The sequence below is a fragment of the Tachypleus tridentatus genome, chromosome 7 (genome assembly GCF_004210375.1).
Source record: "Tachypleus tridentatus isolate NWPU-2018 chromosome 7, ASM421037v1, whole genome shotgun sequence".
In the NCBI taxonomy this organism is placed as follows: domain Eukaryota; kingdom Metazoa; phylum Arthropoda; class Merostomata; order Xiphosura; family Limulidae; genus Tachypleus; species Tachypleus tridentatus.
In genome coordinates, this window is record NC_134831.1 from 175,974,515 (window position 1) to 175,995,069 (window position 20,555).

At 31.5% G+C, this 20,555-nt stretch overlaps 2 protein-coding genes across 2 annotated transcripts; both read right to left on the reverse strand.

The window, feature by feature from the left end:
* Nucleotides 1-1,720: 1,720 nt before the first annotated feature.
* LOC143257335 (serine/arginine-rich splicing factor 10-like) lies at nt 1,721-15,425 on the reverse strand. The gene is made up of 6 exons (XM_076515840.1): nt 15,299-15,425; nt 11,833-11,939; nt 6,417-6,518; nt 5,504-5,636; nt 4,466-4,549; nt 1,721-2,068 (listed from the first exon to the last, which is right to left on the reverse strand). The coding sequence occupies exons 1-6, from the start codon at nt 15,361-15,363 to the stop codon at nt 1,951-1,953; spliced, it is 609 nt and encodes a 202-aa protein (XP_076371955.1). The 5' UTR covers nt 15,364-15,425; the 3' UTR covers nt 1,721-1,950.
* An 835-nt stretch (nt 15,426-16,260) lies between these two features.
* Nucleotides 16,261-18,851, reverse strand: LOC143258248 (uncharacterized). The gene has a single exon (XM_076517232.1). The coding sequence runs from the start codon at nt 18,840-18,842 to the stop codon at nt 17,400-17,402; it is 1,443 nt and encodes a 480-aa protein (XP_076373347.1). The 5' UTR covers nt 18,843-18,851; the 3' UTR covers nt 16,261-17,399.
* Between the last annotated feature and the right edge of the window lie 1,704 nt (nt 18,852-20,555).

Here is a 20,555-nt window from a genome sequence, read left to right on the forward strand (position 1 = left end):
TCTAAAACCATAAGTGATTTGCAGTTTTTTATAATTTCAGAAACATGATTATGCCGCTGTTAATGCATATTTCGAATTACAAAGGCAACACGAGGAACACACTGTGTAAACTTCATTGAAGTTTATTTCTCCAAGTTTTCCTGATACCCTCTTCCGTATTATTTATTAATTGTGAAGCGTAACATTAAACATTTATTGTCTAGAAACTGTACTATGTATTTTTATCTGTGATTGCATTTCCTTCGGACAGATATTCACAAATCAGAGTCTACAGTTACTAATTGGTACAATCTTCCCAGTCATTTTTGAGGAACAATACCATGTGTCCACACACGTTAAGATACAAAACTAACAATAAAAATAAATGACAATAGTTTCAAATATTTACTTATTATGGTTATAGAACCATTTATCAGTTCTTCAAACATTATTTTCTAACTGTTTACTTATTATGGTTATAGAACCATTTATCAGTTCTTCAAACATTACTTTCTAACTGTTTACTTATTATGGTTATAGAACCATTTATCAGTTCTTCAAACATTACTTTCTAACTGTTTACTTATTATGGTTATAGAACCATTTATCAGTTCTTCAAACATTACTTTCTAACTGTTTACTTATTATGGTTATAGAACCATTTATCAGTTCTTCAAACATTATTTTCTAACTGTTTACTTATTATGGTTATAGAACCATTTATCAGTTCTTCAAACATTATTTTCTAACTGTTTACTTATTATGGTTATAGAACCATTTATCAGTTCTTCAAACATTACTTTCTAACTGTTTACTTATTATGGTTATAGAACCATTTATCAGTTCTTCAAACATTATTTTATAAGTGTTTAGTTATTATGGTTAGAGAATCATTTATTTAATATCAAACATATTAACCAGAATATACTTGACAGCTGTCCTGCATACTGTAAACTATTTGACATTTTCTATATTGTGTGTTTTTTGGTGGTTTTGAAACTTACCTTCTAAAATATTTATGCTATTTTATTCAGTTTCAGAGGAATAATTTTTAAGATTACTTTAACAGAGTGAATATTCCTGTCTTACAATTACAAGTTTGCAGTACAGAAGGTGTCACTATGTAAAATAATTCACACCATAACTAGTCAAGAACCACATTCTAAATTCACACCATAACTAGTCAAGCACCACATTCTAAATCATTTGTTTTTTAATTCTATAAATTTTGGTCAAGTTTATTGTGTTTACACACCAAAACAAGACCTATTCATACATTTAAAATGTCTAGAAGAACCATATTTGCATGTACTGGTTTTGGACCAACAACTTGAATGAAAAGTGAAAGTAAATAACACAAACGAAAAGTATAGTTTGAAGCTGTTCCAATTCTAAGAACTTACAAATGAATTATAACAATATGTAATTGTTTGTAAACTACCACATTCAGTGTAAAAGAGGATTTTCACTCAAGACCAGGACTCACCGGACAGACTCCATTACAACGAGTACTTTTTAACTCTCTGTACTGGTTGTAGTTACTAAGATGAGGTTTTATTTATTAATACAAATCTGTATATTACTATCACTTAAGTCCTAACTCACACACTAAAACTTGTATTTCTATACTGTTTAACACTGTTTAAATCATATTTTTAGAATTCTTATTTAAAAACAAGCACGTTTTGATAGAGCAATGTTAAGTACCATAAACAAAGTTGATACAAATATCAAAGTTGTACTTCTGGAGTGGTGATTTATTTTGTATAAAAACAGAATTTAAAATATTTTATAAATGTAGTGACCAATCAGTATTCCAAACATTTACATTTTATTAACAGTACATATGAACAATTTCTACAAGTGAGAAGTTAAGAGTCAAATTAAAACACTGCTAATGTAGTTAAAAGACAGAAGGAAGAATGTCTCTTGTATATGCTGAAATCATCATTGAACAAGTTGTGTTTTTATTCAGTCAAGGTGATTGTCTTGATTGGAGCGTTCACTAGGAGACTGTTCTTTGTTTGACCTGCTTTGTTCTTGTTCTTGTCTGGGCGATCGTGACTGGGATTTCGAGTATGACCGAGACCTAAGAACAACCCGCCATTATTTATTAGTAAAAATTACTTAACCCGTGATAGAAAGGATCAGTTACTCTTTTATTTCAGGACAAGAAAGGTTTCCTGTAAAATACATGTCAGTTTTTAACAGCACTGGATACTATTACCAGTAAGAATTTCTCATTAATACTTTTGCTATGGGTCTTCCTAGGGTCAGGGGTCACACAGTATGTCATTGAATTTGTAGACTTACATTTAGAATTTTATTGAACTATTATTGTATCAAACTACAGATTGCAAATCAAGTTTTAATATTATACATTAGTTAATTTCTTATTTTAAAAGTAAATAGTAAACAAATTCCTAAAAATCACTTTGTGCAATATGGTATGTTTGATAGAAATTAGATATTTGTGGTGTCCAAATACACAGTCTAGTTTCTTACAAATTAGATACTCAAATTACTGGTATTGATAAGTTATAATCTAAAATATGAACCCTTTATCTTTTTTATTTATCGAGATATTTGTTTTAATCGGCAGAGACGGCCTTGCCAATCCCTTCAATGACACATATATAACCAGTTCACAGCTCAGAATGTCCCCTTAGTGGTGTTATCAATCAGCCTGTGCAAAATAACTTTCTTTTCATGCTAGATTTTAAGCAGTAAATTAAGACTACAGCAAGCTCAGTATTTCATATTATTCATACTCAAATACAGCTTAGCTACAAAGCTTGGGAAATTAAGTAGAATTCTACAGAACTGATATAATAATTTATGATTTTTTGTTTACTTCAATTGAATATATAAAAACTGAAGAAAGTTATATCCTTTGAGATCCTATTTATGAAATTTAATAAAGCTTATAAACCTACAGTAAATGAGTATACAGTTTGTAGCTAGAAGATATAATTATTTTGCTATGTTTATTTACTTATTATTCTATGTTTTAAGAAAAATAACTTGAACAGCTTATCTGTAAGTTGTAATAATGTATATACAGAAAATGTGTTACAACTTAAATGTGACTATTTTACACAATACCAGTCCACTAAAATACAGACAAAACAGGTCACTTTTTATAGGTCAGTTTAATATGCTTGGATACGCGATGTATGCACCTATTGCAACTTCTGTAATATTAGCCAAACACAACTGAAAAATAAAAATAATTATATACAGATGCATAATGTTATGACATGTAAGATGTTTAGACTAAACATGTTTTCTCGTATTATAAACTAGTTATTCTAGAATGAAAAAAGCATTATTTATATACATTTCCCAATTTTTTTATATTGTTTACGAGATTTGCAAAATCTACCAAACACGTACAAAGATTCATTAGTTAAAATAACAGATAAAACTAAGTTTCTTCTTTAAAAAACAAAAGTCTGATAATTATCTGGGAGTTATAAAGATTTGGCACATGAAATATTAAAACTTCCAAATTCATAAAAGTAATTTTTAGTTGTAAAATTGCAATTAGTTTGTATGTTAGTTAATTAACATTTGAAAAGAAAAAAACAGTATGAGAAAAACATTAAATAAAAAACCTTAACTCTCAATACAAAAACTTGACATTCTGCATCTGAAAGCCTTGAAATATTTACCAATAGTAAGCACAAAATGGTAACAAGGTTAGTCTTATGTTGAGAGTTAAACACTTGACACTGCTAGCAGCAAGAATTTCCCTTATTAAACATTTGACAGCATTAACGGAAAGAATTATTGTAATTAAACACTTGACACTGTTAACAGTAAGTTATTTTTTGTTAAAGACCTGATACTTTTAACAGTAAGACGTATTCCCTGTTAATAGTTAAAATTAATCTCACTTGAACACCTGACAGTGTTAACAGAAAGAATTATTCTTGTTAAACACCTGAATTTCTGAAAACTTTTTTAAAACTCAGAAAAAATTAAATACGTCAAACTAAACTAAAGGAAATATTGGTTTAGGTCAGGGTTAACTAGTAAAGTGATGCTAATTTTATAAGGATGTGAAAAACATGGTGCATTGTAGAAGGTAAGAGAACAATCAATATCTATTTAAGAAACTTTAACCTTAATGAGTAATAACTGACTTCCATGTATTACCTATTTATTATTTTTACTGCTGCTAACCTTCAACCATTCACACTTATCTTCATATGAGAACTCTGACCTTGTATGATCAGTTTAACTGCTGCTAAACTCCAACATTTCACACTTACCTTCATGAGAGAACTCTGACCTTGTATGATCAGTTTTACTGCTGGTAACCTCCATTATTTCACATTTACCTTCATGCAAGAACTCCGACCTTTTTATGGTCAGCTTTACTGATATGAACAATTAACATTATACATGTAATTTCAAACGAGAACTGATCATGCTAAAGTCAAGTTTACTGTCATAGATCTCCCTGACATTCTATACTTACCTTCGAGATGGTGAGCTTTTTCTTCGACGATCCCTCGATTTTGAACGAGACCTAGAATGGCTGTACGAATGACGGCTTCGTTTTCTGTAAAAACAAGTGTTTTACAGACTGGTCCAGATGTTGAATAACAATAATTATATAAGGAACATGAAACTTTCACAAACCTTTGAAAGAAAAAATGTTGAATATTAATGTAAAAATGATCCTATGTTATCTGGAAATAATACTGACAATGTGTCACTTATGTTTAATGTTTGCAACTAAAAAACAAACAAACATTTTCTTACAAACTTCCACAGATTCTATCAGGCAAAGTTAAATGTTGGCTACCATGAAAACAACCTAGTGTTTGTCAGTTTAGTTTTCATAGAAATAATCAACTAACTAAAGTTAGGTCTTCTGATTATTACTATTTCAAATCATTCCAACTATCCAAGAAATCAAAATATGTTTGCTGTTAAACACAATGCTACATAACACATAACACACCATCTGTGCTCTTCTCAATTATAATCCCCATATTTTTTTTTTTTAACATAACATTTGTTCAGCTTTGGTTATTTGGTGTGGGTTGAGATTTGAGGGTCTGGGTTTAATCCTCATAGCCACTAAGGCTATCTTCCATTGATTTTGAAATGCTTCTAACTCTCCTATGTTTTTCCCACCTTCCAAAACTTCTCTTTAGGGTGAATCCAACTGAGTGACAACACCAACCACCACTAGTTTACTCCTGCTTCTAGATCTACTGGACTTCTTTTGTTGATTTGAGGAAAACTATAGCAGCCAAATATATTTATATTGATTAATCAATACGCTAATACCATTAATCTGGTTATATGAATATGTAAACACATTCACACAGATGTTTTCAAAGCATAACAAACTTGGGAGGTTGCTAATGATGTATTGAAGTTCTTTCTTCACACGGCATAGTCACATACTTCAGTTTTTTGTCTAAGTAAGTAAGATGGTTTGTTCTAATGGGTTAAACTACACATTAAATTTTTAATATTCTCTCTACAGATCTTTTCCACGTACCTGTAATCCCTGCGGTGAGATGATCGACTACGAGAACGTCGTCGTCTTCCTCTGTAATCGTCACGTCTACTGTTGCTGTAATAAGGAGAACTTGACCGACGAGAGTGCTCTTTGGACCTCATTTCATTGGGAGCTAAAATTTTAAAAATAAAGGAAAATACTTGTTTAAGAAAATAAGTGTTAATAAACCTAAATGTTAGGGCTATACGATGGTGAAAATAACCTGTTTCTCAGGTTAATTTGATTCAGTAATATCTATGAAGAGTGCCTTATTCTAAAGCCCTGTATACTTTTTAATAGACGAAGTAGAACTTTGCCTTGAGGGATATAAATAATAACGTGTATATGTTGTATTTGTAATAGTACAAAACATATCATTACACTGACAGTAATTTCTGAAGTTATCAAGTAAGAGACGTCAGTTTACGTCCAACAGTAGTGTTGAGTAATCATTACATTAATTGAATCTAAATATATTTCCTGGTAATTCTTATTTCCAAACATTATTTTTCTTCTGTACTTCCTAGATTAAAGGATAGATATGAACCACTATACTTAAAACTGTGTGAACACACTAATGATAGAAGCGTACCGTTAACTTTTCATATCTTGTGTGCATCAATTAGTTTAGATTCAATAAAAAATGTTTATGAATAGGCTACAACTGGAGGTTTGACTATAATATATAAAAAATATAGTTTACAACATCAGCCTCCCAAAGAACTCAGTATAAAACTGAATGAGATAAAATCACTTTCTTTGAAGGTGAAAAATCTATAATTAACTGTCACATAAGTATATCATTGAAAAAAAACTTTAACCAGCCCTAAGTAATCAAATAATCTAGACATAACCACAGATTACATTGTAAAAACGTGAACACTCGTTACAAAAGGAAATCAGATCAACTTACTTTTACGATCTCCTTGAGCAAACTCAATCTCAAGTTCTCTTCCAAAGAACCTAGTTCTGTCCAGAGAATAAATAGCATCCTCTGCATCCCTCATATCTTCAAATGTTCATCTGAGTTAAGGTGTTCAGAAGCCAGTAGTTTTAAAGTAACTCTTCCATTAATAAACCAACTGTCACTAAATATATTTACAAAGTTTCCCGCTTTTCATTTGAAAAGCCAGCAGTGCAGGTACAAGGTTTTTCAAGTATTACATTTCCATAGTTTTCTTTACCCCACCACTAACTCTGGATAATAGATTCAAGTACATTTCAATAAATTACTTCTGTGACAAAAAAAGCATACATGAATCCTATTTACTGTTTTCATAGCTGCATACAGTTGATACAAGAGTACCACCAGAATTTAGCACCTTGTGAATATAGAAAATCTGACATTACAGCACCTTGAAAGTTAAACCAAACTGCCCCCACACTAGTGAACCACAGTACCTGATACAACTTGACCTTGTTCTGTAAGTGACCACCTTGAAAGTTACCACTCACACTAGTAGTGATGCTATATGACATTCATCATATCAGTGGTGCTTGACTGTAGCAACTTTCTTGACTTATTTGACAAGTGTACATCAATCCTAAGATGTGTGTTTGCTGGAATCACTTTGACCCTTTTGCTTGACTTGCTTACTTGACCATACTTGTTTTCACTGAAATAGTCAATATTTGCTCATTTAATGACTTTCTCACATACACACAAGACTGGTGTGTGTGTGTGTGTGCATCCTACTTTCCTGGGAGTAGCAATTAGAGATTAGTAAAAAGTTAAAATATTATGTAACACAATTAACCTAGAGAGAAGTTAAGAAACTGTTTTACGTGGTTCTATTTTTTAACGTGACACAAATTTATTTTCCACCACACACTATAACAGGAGAAAACCTAACTGATGATACTACTACACACCATGTTCTGTTGTTTAAACCTGTACTTTGTATAGTTTCTGTTTGAAGCTGCATGTTTGGACTTGTCATTTAAGAACAAAAAATCACAGTTACCAGAACAAAGTGAGACACATCTTGATACTGGAGAAACTAGTTTTGACAGATTCACGTGTTTTCTTCAGTGGTACGTCGTATTGTGTTGTCAAAAGATACAAGACTGAAGAGGATATGCAAGTTTCTCCCACATCAGACAGTTTGTTCTGTTAACTGTGGTTTTTATTTTTCTCTACCTGGTATATGATGTCATTTACTTTGTACTGATCTACATGAAAAACTGTTACACATACCGTATAACTGTTTTATGTCATGTCTCGTGAAACATTTAGTTCTTCATTTAAACTTAATGTCATTAAATAATCGACTTAACCTACCTTTAATTTTTTTACTTAGCTAAGAAATATAGCTGGATGAATATGGAGGTTTGCCTTAAATATGTTAAATGTTTAACAGACACCTTCATACAGTATGCTACACACCAACAAATGTTAACATTTACACACGCAAAGATTAACATTCACACATTGACGAATGTTAACATTTACACGCAAATCTGTACATTAACATTTAACATTCACATTGACGAATGTTAACATTTACACACGCAAAGATTAACATTCACACATTGACGAATGTTAACATTTACACACGCAAAGATTAACATTCACACATTGACAAATGTTAACATTTACACAAGCAAAGATTAACATTCACACATTGACAAATGTTAACATTTACACACACAAAGATTAACATTCACACATTGACAAATGTTTACATTTACATATGCAAAGATTAGCATTCACACATTGACAAATGTTTACATTTACACACGCAAAAATTAACATTCACACACTGACAAATGTTTACATTTACACACACAAAGATTAACATTCACACATTGACAAATGTTTACATTTACATATGCAAAGATTAACATTCACACACTGACAAATGTTTACATTTACACATGCAAAGATTAACATTCACACACTGACAAATGTTTACATTTACACATGCAAAGATTAACATTCACACACTGACAAATGTTTACATTTACACATGAAAGACCTCAGTAGATCATGATATTTAAGTATGTAAAACCTTAATTGACAGATTAACTCACTGGGACATTCTTTCCTTTCGTAGACGTCACTTATTATAGATGGCAACCTCACCTTACTTGTTTGTCAAAGATTTTGTTTCATTTCTAAAGGAACAGATGGAAAACAACCCTATGGTATGTGCATTTTAGAAGTAGTTTAATATAATTAATGGCACCAGTTCTGTAGGAGGTAAAGAATGAAGTATGGACAATAACATGACTTATAAGGATTCAATGTTTTCATATAGTTCTAACTGTGGAACTAAAAAAATCATAATTATACTGAGGAAAGATCATAAAATCTTACTGCATGTGTATAGTTCTGAAACACATAATGAATGGCTGTTGAAAACAAGATTAAATTTATTGTAACACTTCTAACTGCAGGATCTCACAAAACAAGTACGTGTGAAACTACACTTACGATCCCAACTCTACTTTTCAAGTTGAATGGACAGTAGTGTGATGGAAGATGACACAGGTATAGTGGCTTGTGGTCTACACTTCCTTGTTATCGACCACCCTGACTGACCACAGTGCTTGAAGGACTTGCACTTTTTTTTTTCCCAGATGTTAAATTCATTTGTCTTGTTAAACTTGGATTTCATATTAGTAACTTGATCTACACCAAAACAATAACAAATACTCATGTCAACAACCTGTTACTGTACAGTTTATGTTACATAACAAAAATACTGCACTGCCTTTCTGAGTAGCTTGTGTCGAATGGGTGTTCAAGCTACTTTTAATCAAGTGTAACTTGATGAGCATGTAAAAACACACTATTAAGCCTTATCAAAACAAAGCTAACATCAAAACTTCCAAGTCCGTGAACTAATTACCTGTATTAAAACGTTAGCTAATTCTCCACCATCAAATAAAACATGCAGCTAGCAAGCAAACAATTGTAACTTTTTCATGTATTAACACTAAAATACATTTCATGCACCTGTTTTATGGTTTCTTGTACTGCAAAGAAAGACTACTGGATGAAACTTGTACCGATTGAGTAAGTTGTACAAGTACCTTCTTGTCTGGGATACTTGTATGGATTCACAGTTCAAGATTTTATGAAACAATTAAAAATGGTTATCTCAACTGTAGAATTTAATTACTAAATTTATCAAAACTTTCCTACAAATTTTAAAGTTTCATGATTTGATTTGAAAAACATCACAAATACACAGTTTACTGTATTTATGATTACTGTTGAACAATAAAAATAACTCTTGGCCACATTAAAATTACAATGAAACCAACAGGCTTTACCAATCTGTAGATGTAATATATTTTAAAAACAATTTAAGCCATTTATTTCTAGTGATTTCCTTTACCCATCCACGTAGTTACTCAGCAAGACCTAGTACAGAAGCCTTGTCAAAAAAATGTAATTTGACAGTATCATCAACATAGGTTTTTCAATCTACCTTGTCCTGTGGAAAACTTTATTTTCCTATCATACTACAATACTGTAAGCCAAATGAGATATAATGTGATAAAAGAAGCATATTTGTCCATCCCTCTTGATATGGGTTTTCCTAGGGTTAGGAGCCAAAAAGCATGTCATCATGTTTGTATATTTTCATTCAATATTTTACTGAACTACTATTTTATGAATGTATGTCAATAAGTTTCATATCAAACTACAGATTACAAATCAAGTTTTAGTATTATACATTAGATAATTTCTTAAAAGTAAATATTAAACAAATTCCTAAATATCAATTTGTCATGTGGTATGTTTGAAATTAGATATTTGTGATGTCCAAATATACAGTCTAGTTTCTTAGAAATTACAGGTATTGACCAGAACACAATAAGACAATCTTTTCTATTTGTTCAGATATCACTCTAGTTAGCAAATAAACCAGTACCCCACCCACTTATATTTTTGTAAATACCTTCTCACATTCATCTGTTTCGCTCCTCCATAGCTTTTTAACCAATAAAAAGCTCAGAATTTCCACAAGATTATTTTTTCTGCCTCAATTGTAAGTGTATTTTAAGACCCAAATATAGCTTAACTATGTAGTCTGATAAATTATAGTGCCATTCTATAGAACTGGTATAGTAAATATGATTATTTTGTTATTTTAAGATGATTATACAAAACAAAAAGTTATTTGTTTCACATTCTATATGTGCCAAATGTTACAAAGCTAAGCAACTTGTGGCAAGCAGCAAACAAACACAAAGTTAATAAGCATAAGAGATAATTGTTTTCTATACTTATTTAATTACTCTTCTACATTTCACAAAAAATAACTGATATTGAAGAACTTATTTGTAAATAGTAATAATATATATATACATGTAATGTATTGTAAATATTAAAATCTAATATTTTGCGTTTGAAAGCCTCGTACTATTTAATGATACCTGCACTATTTCGTGAACATACACTTATTGTATTAAACGTTAGGGCATGAAAACTATGAACAAAATGGTTATGAGATTGGTTCCTGGAACTGAGTCTGTAGTGAGAGCATTATATGAGTGGAAATAACAAAGCTTTATACATATATCGCTAGCCCATGGTAAGTGTGGTTGAAAAAGGGTGACTGGCTAAAATGACAAAAACCACATTTCCATCCTACTGGAGTTATAAGGTAAAATGGACACTATTTTGTTCAAAACTATTAATTTTAAATATGTTAAAAAACAGCTACAAGCTTATCTTCTATAACCCTTTTTCTTCAATGATGCTATTCAGCCCTCAAGGAGGGATGCATTGAGACACAAAGGTCACTGTGTGCATATGCCTGTAAAGTGGCATAAAACCAGTTTCAGTTAAAAATGTTGAAAACCTGAATATAACAAGATCCATTTCAAATTACTTCCAGATCTTTTCTTTGTGAATAGTTATTTGTGTCAGATATAAAATATATATTTTTCAAAACATCTATTTTAATAAAAAATTCACTGATTTAAAAATTCAATGAATTTACACTTATTACATTTAAGTAGGGGACCTCATTCCATGTTACCAATGCATACACGTATATATAAATTAAAAATGTTTAATATAATAAAGTACATTGATCAATAATTTGTAATATTTGTTCTTCATGCATACTTTATAAGAAATACTCTAAGGTGATATAATGAATATAAAACACACAAGAAAACTGTTCAGCCAGTTTGGTGAAATGTTTGTGACTTGTGATAAAAATGAAATATTTATGTTCTTCTATACCACAAGTTCAAATTAGAACTTCTCTTCACTAAAGAAGTTTCTGATACCAACCTTTTTAAAAAACTGAATAATAAATACAAAAACATAATTAAGTCAATGTAACCAGATAAATATAAAGGATATTGAATGTAAGCAAACCCACGTGGTCTTCGTGTGTAGTAGTCCAAAGGAATGTATACATCTGAAATAGGTCCATATTTTCCAAAAAGGCTTCTAAGATCTTCTGGTCTATGAATTTTAGAAGGTAAAACTTTGAAAATTTAGCATTAACTGTAACACTAGCATGAAGAAGTCACATATAATCATCTTACAGTCATAAATAATGACCTCATCCACTGTATTAGCTTGAAGACTAAAACAAACTATTCTGAAATACAAGAGAATGCATAAACTGCAACATACTGATACATGACTTCATTGTCTGTTGACTTCTATACAAACTTCATAAAGAGTATCACTCTTTTTACTGGACATATTAGTTACAGAACTAAATAGAGTTACAGTTACATTTTAGCTGAACCGTATTGATATTAGTTGTAGAACTAAATCAGTTACAACTACTTTCTCCCTAAACTCTATTGATATTAGGTATAGAATGAAATCAGGTACAGTTATGGTTACATTCTTGCTAAACTGTATTGATTTTAGTTATAGAACTAAATAAAGTACAGTTATGATTACATTATTGCTAAACTGTATTGATAGTAGTTATAGAACTAAATAAAGTACAGTTATGGTTACATTATTGCTAAACTGTATTGATAGTAGTTATAGAACTAAATCAGGTATGGTTACTTTCTAGCTAAACTGTATTAATATTAGTTATAGAACTAAATTAGGTACAGTTATGGTTACATTCCACCTAAACTATTTTGATATTAGTTATAGAACTAAATCAGGTATGGTTACATTCTAGCTAAACTGTATTAATATTAGTTATAGAACTAAATCAGTTATGGTTACATTCCAGCTAAACTGTATTAATATTAGTTATAGAACTAAATCAGTTATGGTTACATTCCACCTAAACTGTTTTGATATTAGTTACAGAACTATATCAAGTACAGTTACATTTTTGGTAAACTGTACTGATATTAGTTGCAGAATTAAATTAGTTACAGTTACATTATTAAACCTAAAGTATATTTGCCTGAATATAAAAGTAAGCTAACTAAATGTGCTACCATGAAGGTGTGTGTACTATCTTTACTCTAATCATTATTAGTTGTTGTTTTTGTCCAAACACTTTTGAACAAGTATTATTATGCTTATTTTCTGGAATCACAAATAATGAAATGTGGAAACAATAATGGTGTTCAACCTGTCCAACATAGATATTTAGACTACAGAAACAATCTTGAAGAGAGTTACCAAGAGCACACATTGTGGCAGAGTGTAGAAAATAACCCAACAGTGAAGTTCAAGAGATTTCTTCATGTAAGAAGTAAGAATATATATATAAATGTTCAAGCTAACAGCTCATCTGGCATCGTATTATGAATGCAAAAAGACCATTTGATCTTTCACGTTAACCCCTTCTTCACAAATCAGAAACAAAGATTTGAGACTGTTCTTTATGAAAACATTCTTTCTTGTAAAGTGCAATAACACCACCTCTCACTTTTTTGTTAAGTTTAACTGATCTTAAATAATAATTTATATCACCCAGGCAACATCATCTGAAACCCTTTCTAATAAGACAATATTATTTCTTAGATAAGTCAACTAAAACCTATAAACAGTATTCCAGGTGTAGCCTAACTGGTATTTCTATCAAACCTTACTAATCACCATATCAATAACATTCATGTAAATACAAAAAAGGAAAAGGCTACTCACCAATGCTTAAAGCATTCATTAATAGTAACAGTCCAATATAACTATACTCCATTAATAACTTTCTTATCATGCTGTATGGGACAATAAAGGCTAAAGCCAAACACAGTTGCTCCTTGGGGGTGCAAAATTTTGACACCAAAACTTAAAAAAAATCATGTGATGAAAAAATCAGGCCAGGAACCAAAAAAACAATAAAAAAGTTTTGATTTTTTTTTCTATATCACATAATTTCTCCTTCCCCCAAACCCATCTCGGCAGATATGCATAAATATAAAAATATTTACAAGTAGCTATTAGTTTACTGCATGTGAAAATATCCTCTTTGCATTCAGTTATCACTATCCACATTATGTTTCTGTACTAACCCTCTCCACAGCCATCTTACATACAGTTTCTCCAACCTCCAGTGATAGAATTCACTAGCCAAATCTTCTGCATCATTATCATCAAAATAGTTTTACAAAATATAAGCATGTCTGTATTATTCCAGTAAAAATAGGAATACCATTAGTAACTCTACAGTACTCACTATCTATTGGTCTACCAAAAGTGAAAGCGAGTGTTATACATCTGTTATTTAACCACCCTTAAAATCCTAGAGAAAAACTGCTCCATCCTAACAGTTTATAATTTCTGAATATTTCTAATCCACCGAGGGTTTAATATTACACAACTCAGTTCAATACCAACACTTCCCACAGAATTCTCAAGGTTTAAATATTACTAACACCATTTCATCCAGAACCTTGCCAATGCCATTATTTAAATGTCCAATTTTGTACTTCATACTATGCTAACCTTTAACATACTCAGAGTTTTTAATTATATCAGTTTTTTTTTCAAAATTCTCAAACTTGATTATATGTAAGTGTTAAAAGTACAATATTGTACACCATAACGATATTAAGAGACAAAAACAGACTAGGGACCATATGGTCCTTAAAAACCATCCTTAAGTAAATAACTTAATCTTGTTTATTTTTAGCAAATTATTAAACTGTGAAGATCAGACTTATACTACACTCAACCACAACTCATTCTATAAACAAATCTTAAGCGAATGGACCAACTTCACACCATAGAAGAAATGTCAAGACTTTAGATGCAAGTCAGATGAAAACTTGAGATACGTCTGTGATGTCAGTTTGACTCTTACAAATCACAGTGCAAAGTGATTGTCCTAATAAAAATACTTTTGTCCATTGTACAATTTGCATACAACACAACTTCTATAAACCCAAAAATGCACATGGTAAAGTTTTCAGTAACATTCATCTTGTATTTACATGAAATATTACTGAAGTACTTATTTCGAGTAAAATGAACAGTTTGTAATTCACGTAAAACAGAATTACCCATTGACTGTAAAACACCATGTCAGCAGTGTGTTTATTTTACACCATTAAAATGCACACTATGTCCTGTGCACAGTGTTAATTGGAACCTATTTAAAATTGTTTGTTCATTCTTTTCTCTGTTAAATTAAACTACGGTTAAATTACCAAATGTTCCATTCCCTTTCTCTCCACCACATGACCAAAGAACGCTGCTTGTCATTTTGATACTTTTTTTTTATTGATGTTTCTTTTGTTTGTCGTAGAACTTAATTTGTTTTAGCATCAACATTAAGCCTAACCGTTACTTATTAACGTTATCGTTAATTATTACACTTCGAATATTTTAATTTTATACAACAAATACTATAAGTATATGTTTTGTATAAAAATATATTAATATTTAATATTTACCTAGCTCCATCAGGTACATTTCTAACAAATAAAGAAGTATTTGGCGGCCGGGAATAGCGCGACATCCTTGATAACACCCTTTGTTCTTTTAAAAAAAAAAACAACTTTCATTACCCCTAGTGCCTTAATTCTAACCAAAGAATTCGGTTAAAAAATAATAATATGCCAAAAATTAAAACAATAAAGGAAAATGAAAGAAAAATAAGAAAAAGGTCTCCTAAATCTGTTTTTGCCTAACAGTATAAATTTGACATCATAAAATGATATTTTACAAATACTTTCTAATTTATTGAACAAGTTAAAAAATTATGCTTGTTTTTAGATGAAAATGTTTCTTGGTTTTCTTGTCAAATGATGTAGCGTGGGTTCATTTATAATTTTGATATTTTATACTTTTCTCTGATAGTTAATGTATTTAGACGATTATAGTTGTTAGCTTAATTATTATAAATTGGTATTTGTTTTACTGAGTTTCTTCATTCCGTTTGCATATATGTGTAAGTGTTGTTATTGTATATACACAATAAATTATTGCCAAAACTGAAATTCAGGAATATATATTTTCTTTACTCAGTAACCTGCTCTCATGTATTTATTTTATTATTCTTTATTTTTTTTAATTTCGCGCAAAGCTACTCAACGGCTATCAATGTTAGTAGTTCCTAATTGTAAAATGATAGACCAGAAGAAAAGTAGCTAGTTAATTCTATCCATCGCAAACCGTAATTGAATAGTTGGATCTTATTGTTAAATTATAAGAACGAACAAGTCAAAAGTGCGATGCACAATTTTTATACGACTATAAGAGAACATGTACTACCGATCTGTTGGTCCATGCAAGAACCGTTTTTTTTTTTTACTTTACTGAATATGGTATTTTTTCTCCAACGTCAGGAATACCACAAAATTAATGGACACAAATGAAGAGTTTGGTGCAAAAACAGCTTAGAAAAAGTTTTAAATTTTCGATCAATACTTCTAGAGTTAAAGAATTAATTAGAAATTAAGAAAGTTTTTATCCTAGATTAAAAAGAAATGATCCACTTTTAAAATTAATAAAAGAACCTTCGACATAGTGGTAATATATAAGACGTCAGGAAAATATATATGTTTCTTTAGGTGCAAGATGTAATGGAAAACCGCAAAATATTTTCACAACTCAAGTTATTGTTTTGTCAGACGTGCAATTCTCAGCTTTTGGTTCGTTTCGGATATCGTTAAAATACATGTCTGATTTTGGACTTTTTTAACCCCATGTGAAATAAAAATTGCAATTAGAAAAAAGAGAGAGAAAGATGAGAAGGAGCTACTAGTTTCTATGTACTTGTGTACCGAACATTTTAGGTATAGGACAACACATTGGTTAGTGTGTACCGAACATTTTAGGTATATGGCAGCACACTGGTTAGTGTGTACCAAACATTTTAGGTATAGGGCAGCATACTGGCTAGTGTGTACCGAACATTTTAGGTATAGGGCAGTGTACTGGTTAGTGTGCTGCACTATGGGCGTGAGGATCCGTGATTCCTATTACCGCTTCCAAAAAAATCACGATGTACAGATATATTCCATTGTTCGATCTTCAAATGTTAGCGGCTGGTGATCTTGATTAGCTAATTTCCCTCTAGTTGTTTATCTCAAAATTAAAGCAGATAACCATCGAGTAAGTTTGTACGAAATTAAAAAAACAAACAAAGTAAGCCTAAAGACAGTTTTAACGTGATGAATATTTGAATAACTGGGGAAAAAATATAAACATAAGATAAACAAAGGCTCAGAAGAAAAAATATTTTAATGAAAGTTGCAAATATGTGACTCAAAACAGGGATAATGGACTTGTCTCTAAATAATCCTTCTGATTGATACTAAAAACTAAATATTTAATAAGTTATTTCGTGAAGTCTAACAGGAGTTTGGATAAGCAAAATAACCATTGATAAAGTTAATTATGCCATAAGTTCAAAGGGTATTTCTTTGAATAAAATAACCAGAAACAAAAAATAAATAAATAAAATTCTACCAGTTAAGGTAATTACAAGTTTCCCTGAGGTTTCTGAAAAGTTTATTTCAAAAGACATTAGTGGCCATATTGTATTTGATATCAAGGAAACCATTGCTGAAGTATACGTTTTATTTTGGTACCGAAACGTTTTGGAATTGTATCATCTTCTATCGTTGCCTTTTGATAAATAGTTTTAGTGCAAAACTTTACATGAAATACAAGTGCTTCGTCATTTACATTTGTGGATAAAGATCCGGATATGAGCCATATACTGCGGTGTTGCCTGGTGTACACAACCTTCTCTGGTCTGTAGATGGTCTTCTGGTACCAAGTCCAGTTACTGGGAATAGGTGTCCTCATAGCACTTTGTAGAATTGAAAAACTTTCAAATGCCTTAAAGGGTCTGACAGCTGGGATACGGTTTTTGCACACAAAAACATGTGGAAACCGAAAATAATCGCTTTTTGAATTCAGCTTAGATATATTTTTCATCATTTCAAGCAAATTTTCATACTTTAGTGGAACAATGAATTCGTCTGTGTCAACGTTTACAATGTACTCGTATTGGTATTGATTTTTATAGGTGCAGTCCTGCAATTGAGTGAGTTGAGCGTACCTATCCCCCATAAAACCGTATTGAGGAATGGGCCAAGTAATATCCCATGGGTTTATCTCGATGGATACTCCCGAACTAATTATTTTCTGTAAAATATTTTTCACTTTTGAAGTAGTTTGATGCTCATAAAAGACAAAGTGAGAAACCCCCAATACCGAATAAAAACCAATAGATTCAGCAAGTTGTTGAAAGTTATCGTAAGGACCTCTCAATGGTTGGACACACATAACTATTTTTCCTCTTCTGTGTCTATAATCATGCTGTGGATTGTTGTGGACAGGAATCCACGTGGTTGGACTCATAGGGATTCCATGTTCTACAACTGTTACCCACTTGGGCACAACGTGGGAAAATTCATGATGTTGACAGTTTATAATAACTGTAGACTCCATCTTTTTCCATAGATCGCCAGTAACGTCCGTTCTAGAAAAGTTCTTTCTGTTGACACTAAGTAGGCACTGAACATTTGGGGGGCGAGGAATACCTCGATCTTGTCTTCCAAAAATCCGAACTAGAGGAAGCTGTGGTATTTTGGTTCCCCTGATGGAACGATTGTCAAAATATGCAGAGTAAACGTGTATGTTTGGAGAAATATGAATCCATCTGTTAACCCAGCCAGTGACGTGTGGATTTTCTGTCACTGAAGCTCGATTTTCTGATTTCTTCGTAGAATTCATCGTATCAAGTTCTAATAGTGATCCCCCCTCATCACCACTAACTTCCGAGCCATATGACATCGGTAAAACATAACTTAGATTTTCTTTGGTCTCTTGTGTTAAAACATCGTATCCATATGAAGTAATTTTATTCCAGTGAGGAATTCTCCACATTCGTACTGGATTATGAAATATGAGTAAAACGTAAAGCAAGAATGTTAGTAGAAATGGGAATAGAAATAGACACTGGATTCTATATTTCATTATCATTATCCTTATCCTGGATTTCTGGAAAAAGATAAGTATATAAGTGAATAAACAGTCAGTGTACATAAATATATATTGATACAAAAGTTATTTTGTTCGTTTGTTTTCAAACACAAAGCTACACAATACAGACTACTTGTGCAGTGCCTACTGAGAGTATCAAAACTCTATCTTAGCATTATAAGCCTTCATTCTTACCACTAATAGTATTCATATAATTTTCAAAAATTATACGTTAAAAACTATTTTCATAGTCGCTTCCAATACTAATTAAAGTTTTACGAGTTCCCCAGTGGCACAGCGTTATGTCTGCGGATTTACAATGCCAGCGTACTCGTGGTGGGCAGAGCACAGATATCTCACTGTGTAGCTTCCAACAAACTCAAAACTCAAAAGTTATTCGATGGAGAAGCAATAAGTTGTTTACGGAATTGCAACGCTAAAACTTTGGGCTCGATTTCCCCCGCTGAACCCAGTAAGTTGTCTAATGTGACTTTGCTTTAAAAAAACAACAAGGAAAATAACAATTAAGTAGTAACAAGTTTGTTTTTAGTTTCATATTAAAATCCGGGCATCTGTTGTTAGTGGGTGTGGGTGTTTTCCATTGATGTTCGAATAATAAAATAATTAACCAGATTTACCGGTTGATGACGAATTTCGCTCTATAAAAATTCTATTATGTAGAGTTACATTCTTCATACTAAGCAAAATTTCTGTTTACATGAAGGATGTGACAAATAGCCCTGAATAACCTGTACAAAATATATTATCTCGGATTTCTTTTAAAGTTTCCTTTAAGAGCCACATGATGGTTATCTGCGCTTAGCTCTCCCTAGTTTTCACTTGAAAGAGACTAGATAGAAGGAATCTAGTCAACAGCACGTATCGCCAACTCTTGAGGAATTCTCGGCTGAAGGAATAGTTAGATCCGACTGTCACGAATCGCAAAACGATTTATTTGCGATTCACAATATAACCATGTTGACGACTTAACAACGGCCTGTCCAGATATATCAGTGGACAGCCAAACTAACTGTATAGTCAGTGGAAAGATACGTTATTTGGAGAACGAATAGTTGAGAATCTGGTAATGAATGGAGGATCGTGGAGTAACAACAAATTGGTACGTTTTGGTGGATGATTTGGAAACAAAAGTAGTTATGTGAGTTCTTATTCTATGTATAACATAACGTTAAAAGACCAAAGTAACAATGGAACTAATAACTGATATAAAAATAAACTTGTAATTTGATTCAAATGAAAAGTAAACCTGAACTCACAGCTCGGTTAGAAGATTCTATGCTTCACTATTTTTCTCACAAGACTCTACAATACAAACGGAAATAAGACTTATCTTCGAAATTCCCATAGAGCCAATCAACAAACTGTAGGTTTGTTATAGGACCAATCAGAGCCTAGGGGCGGATCCTGAATGTAATGTTTTTTGGTTGCATGTGACAAGAAACGATGAGCAAATATTAAATACGAGAACGTTATTCCCCAATCCTTCAGGTGGATTAGAGACAGCCTCGAAATAAAGCTTTAGAACGTTAAATATGTATATATTTCCAGATCCTTAAAAAGAAAGTAAGGTCAGGAAATAAATATTCAAAATCGGGAGAGGCTCAGGTAGACCCTGTGATATACTTTTGTTTATGTATAATTAAGCACAAAACTACACAATGGGTTATCTGTGCTCTGCTCACTACTGGTATC

Coding starts and splice junctions, on each gene's coding strand:
- LOC143258248 (XM_076517232.1), bottom strand. CDS start 18,842: ATGATAATGAAATATAGAATCCAGTGTCTATTTCTATTCCCATTTCTA.
- LOC143257335 (XM_076515840.1), bottom strand. CDS start 15,363: ATGTCGCGCTATTCCCGGCCGCCAAATACTTCTTTATTTGTTAGAAAT. Junction 6,519..11,832: donor TGGGTTTGCTTACATTCAAT/ATCCTTTATATT, acceptor TCAGATGAACAT/TTGAAGATATGAGGGATGCA. Junction 4,550..5,503: donor TCTCACCGCAGGGATTACAG/GTACGTGGAAAA, acceptor TTGTTTTTACAG/AAAACGAAGCCGTCATTCGT.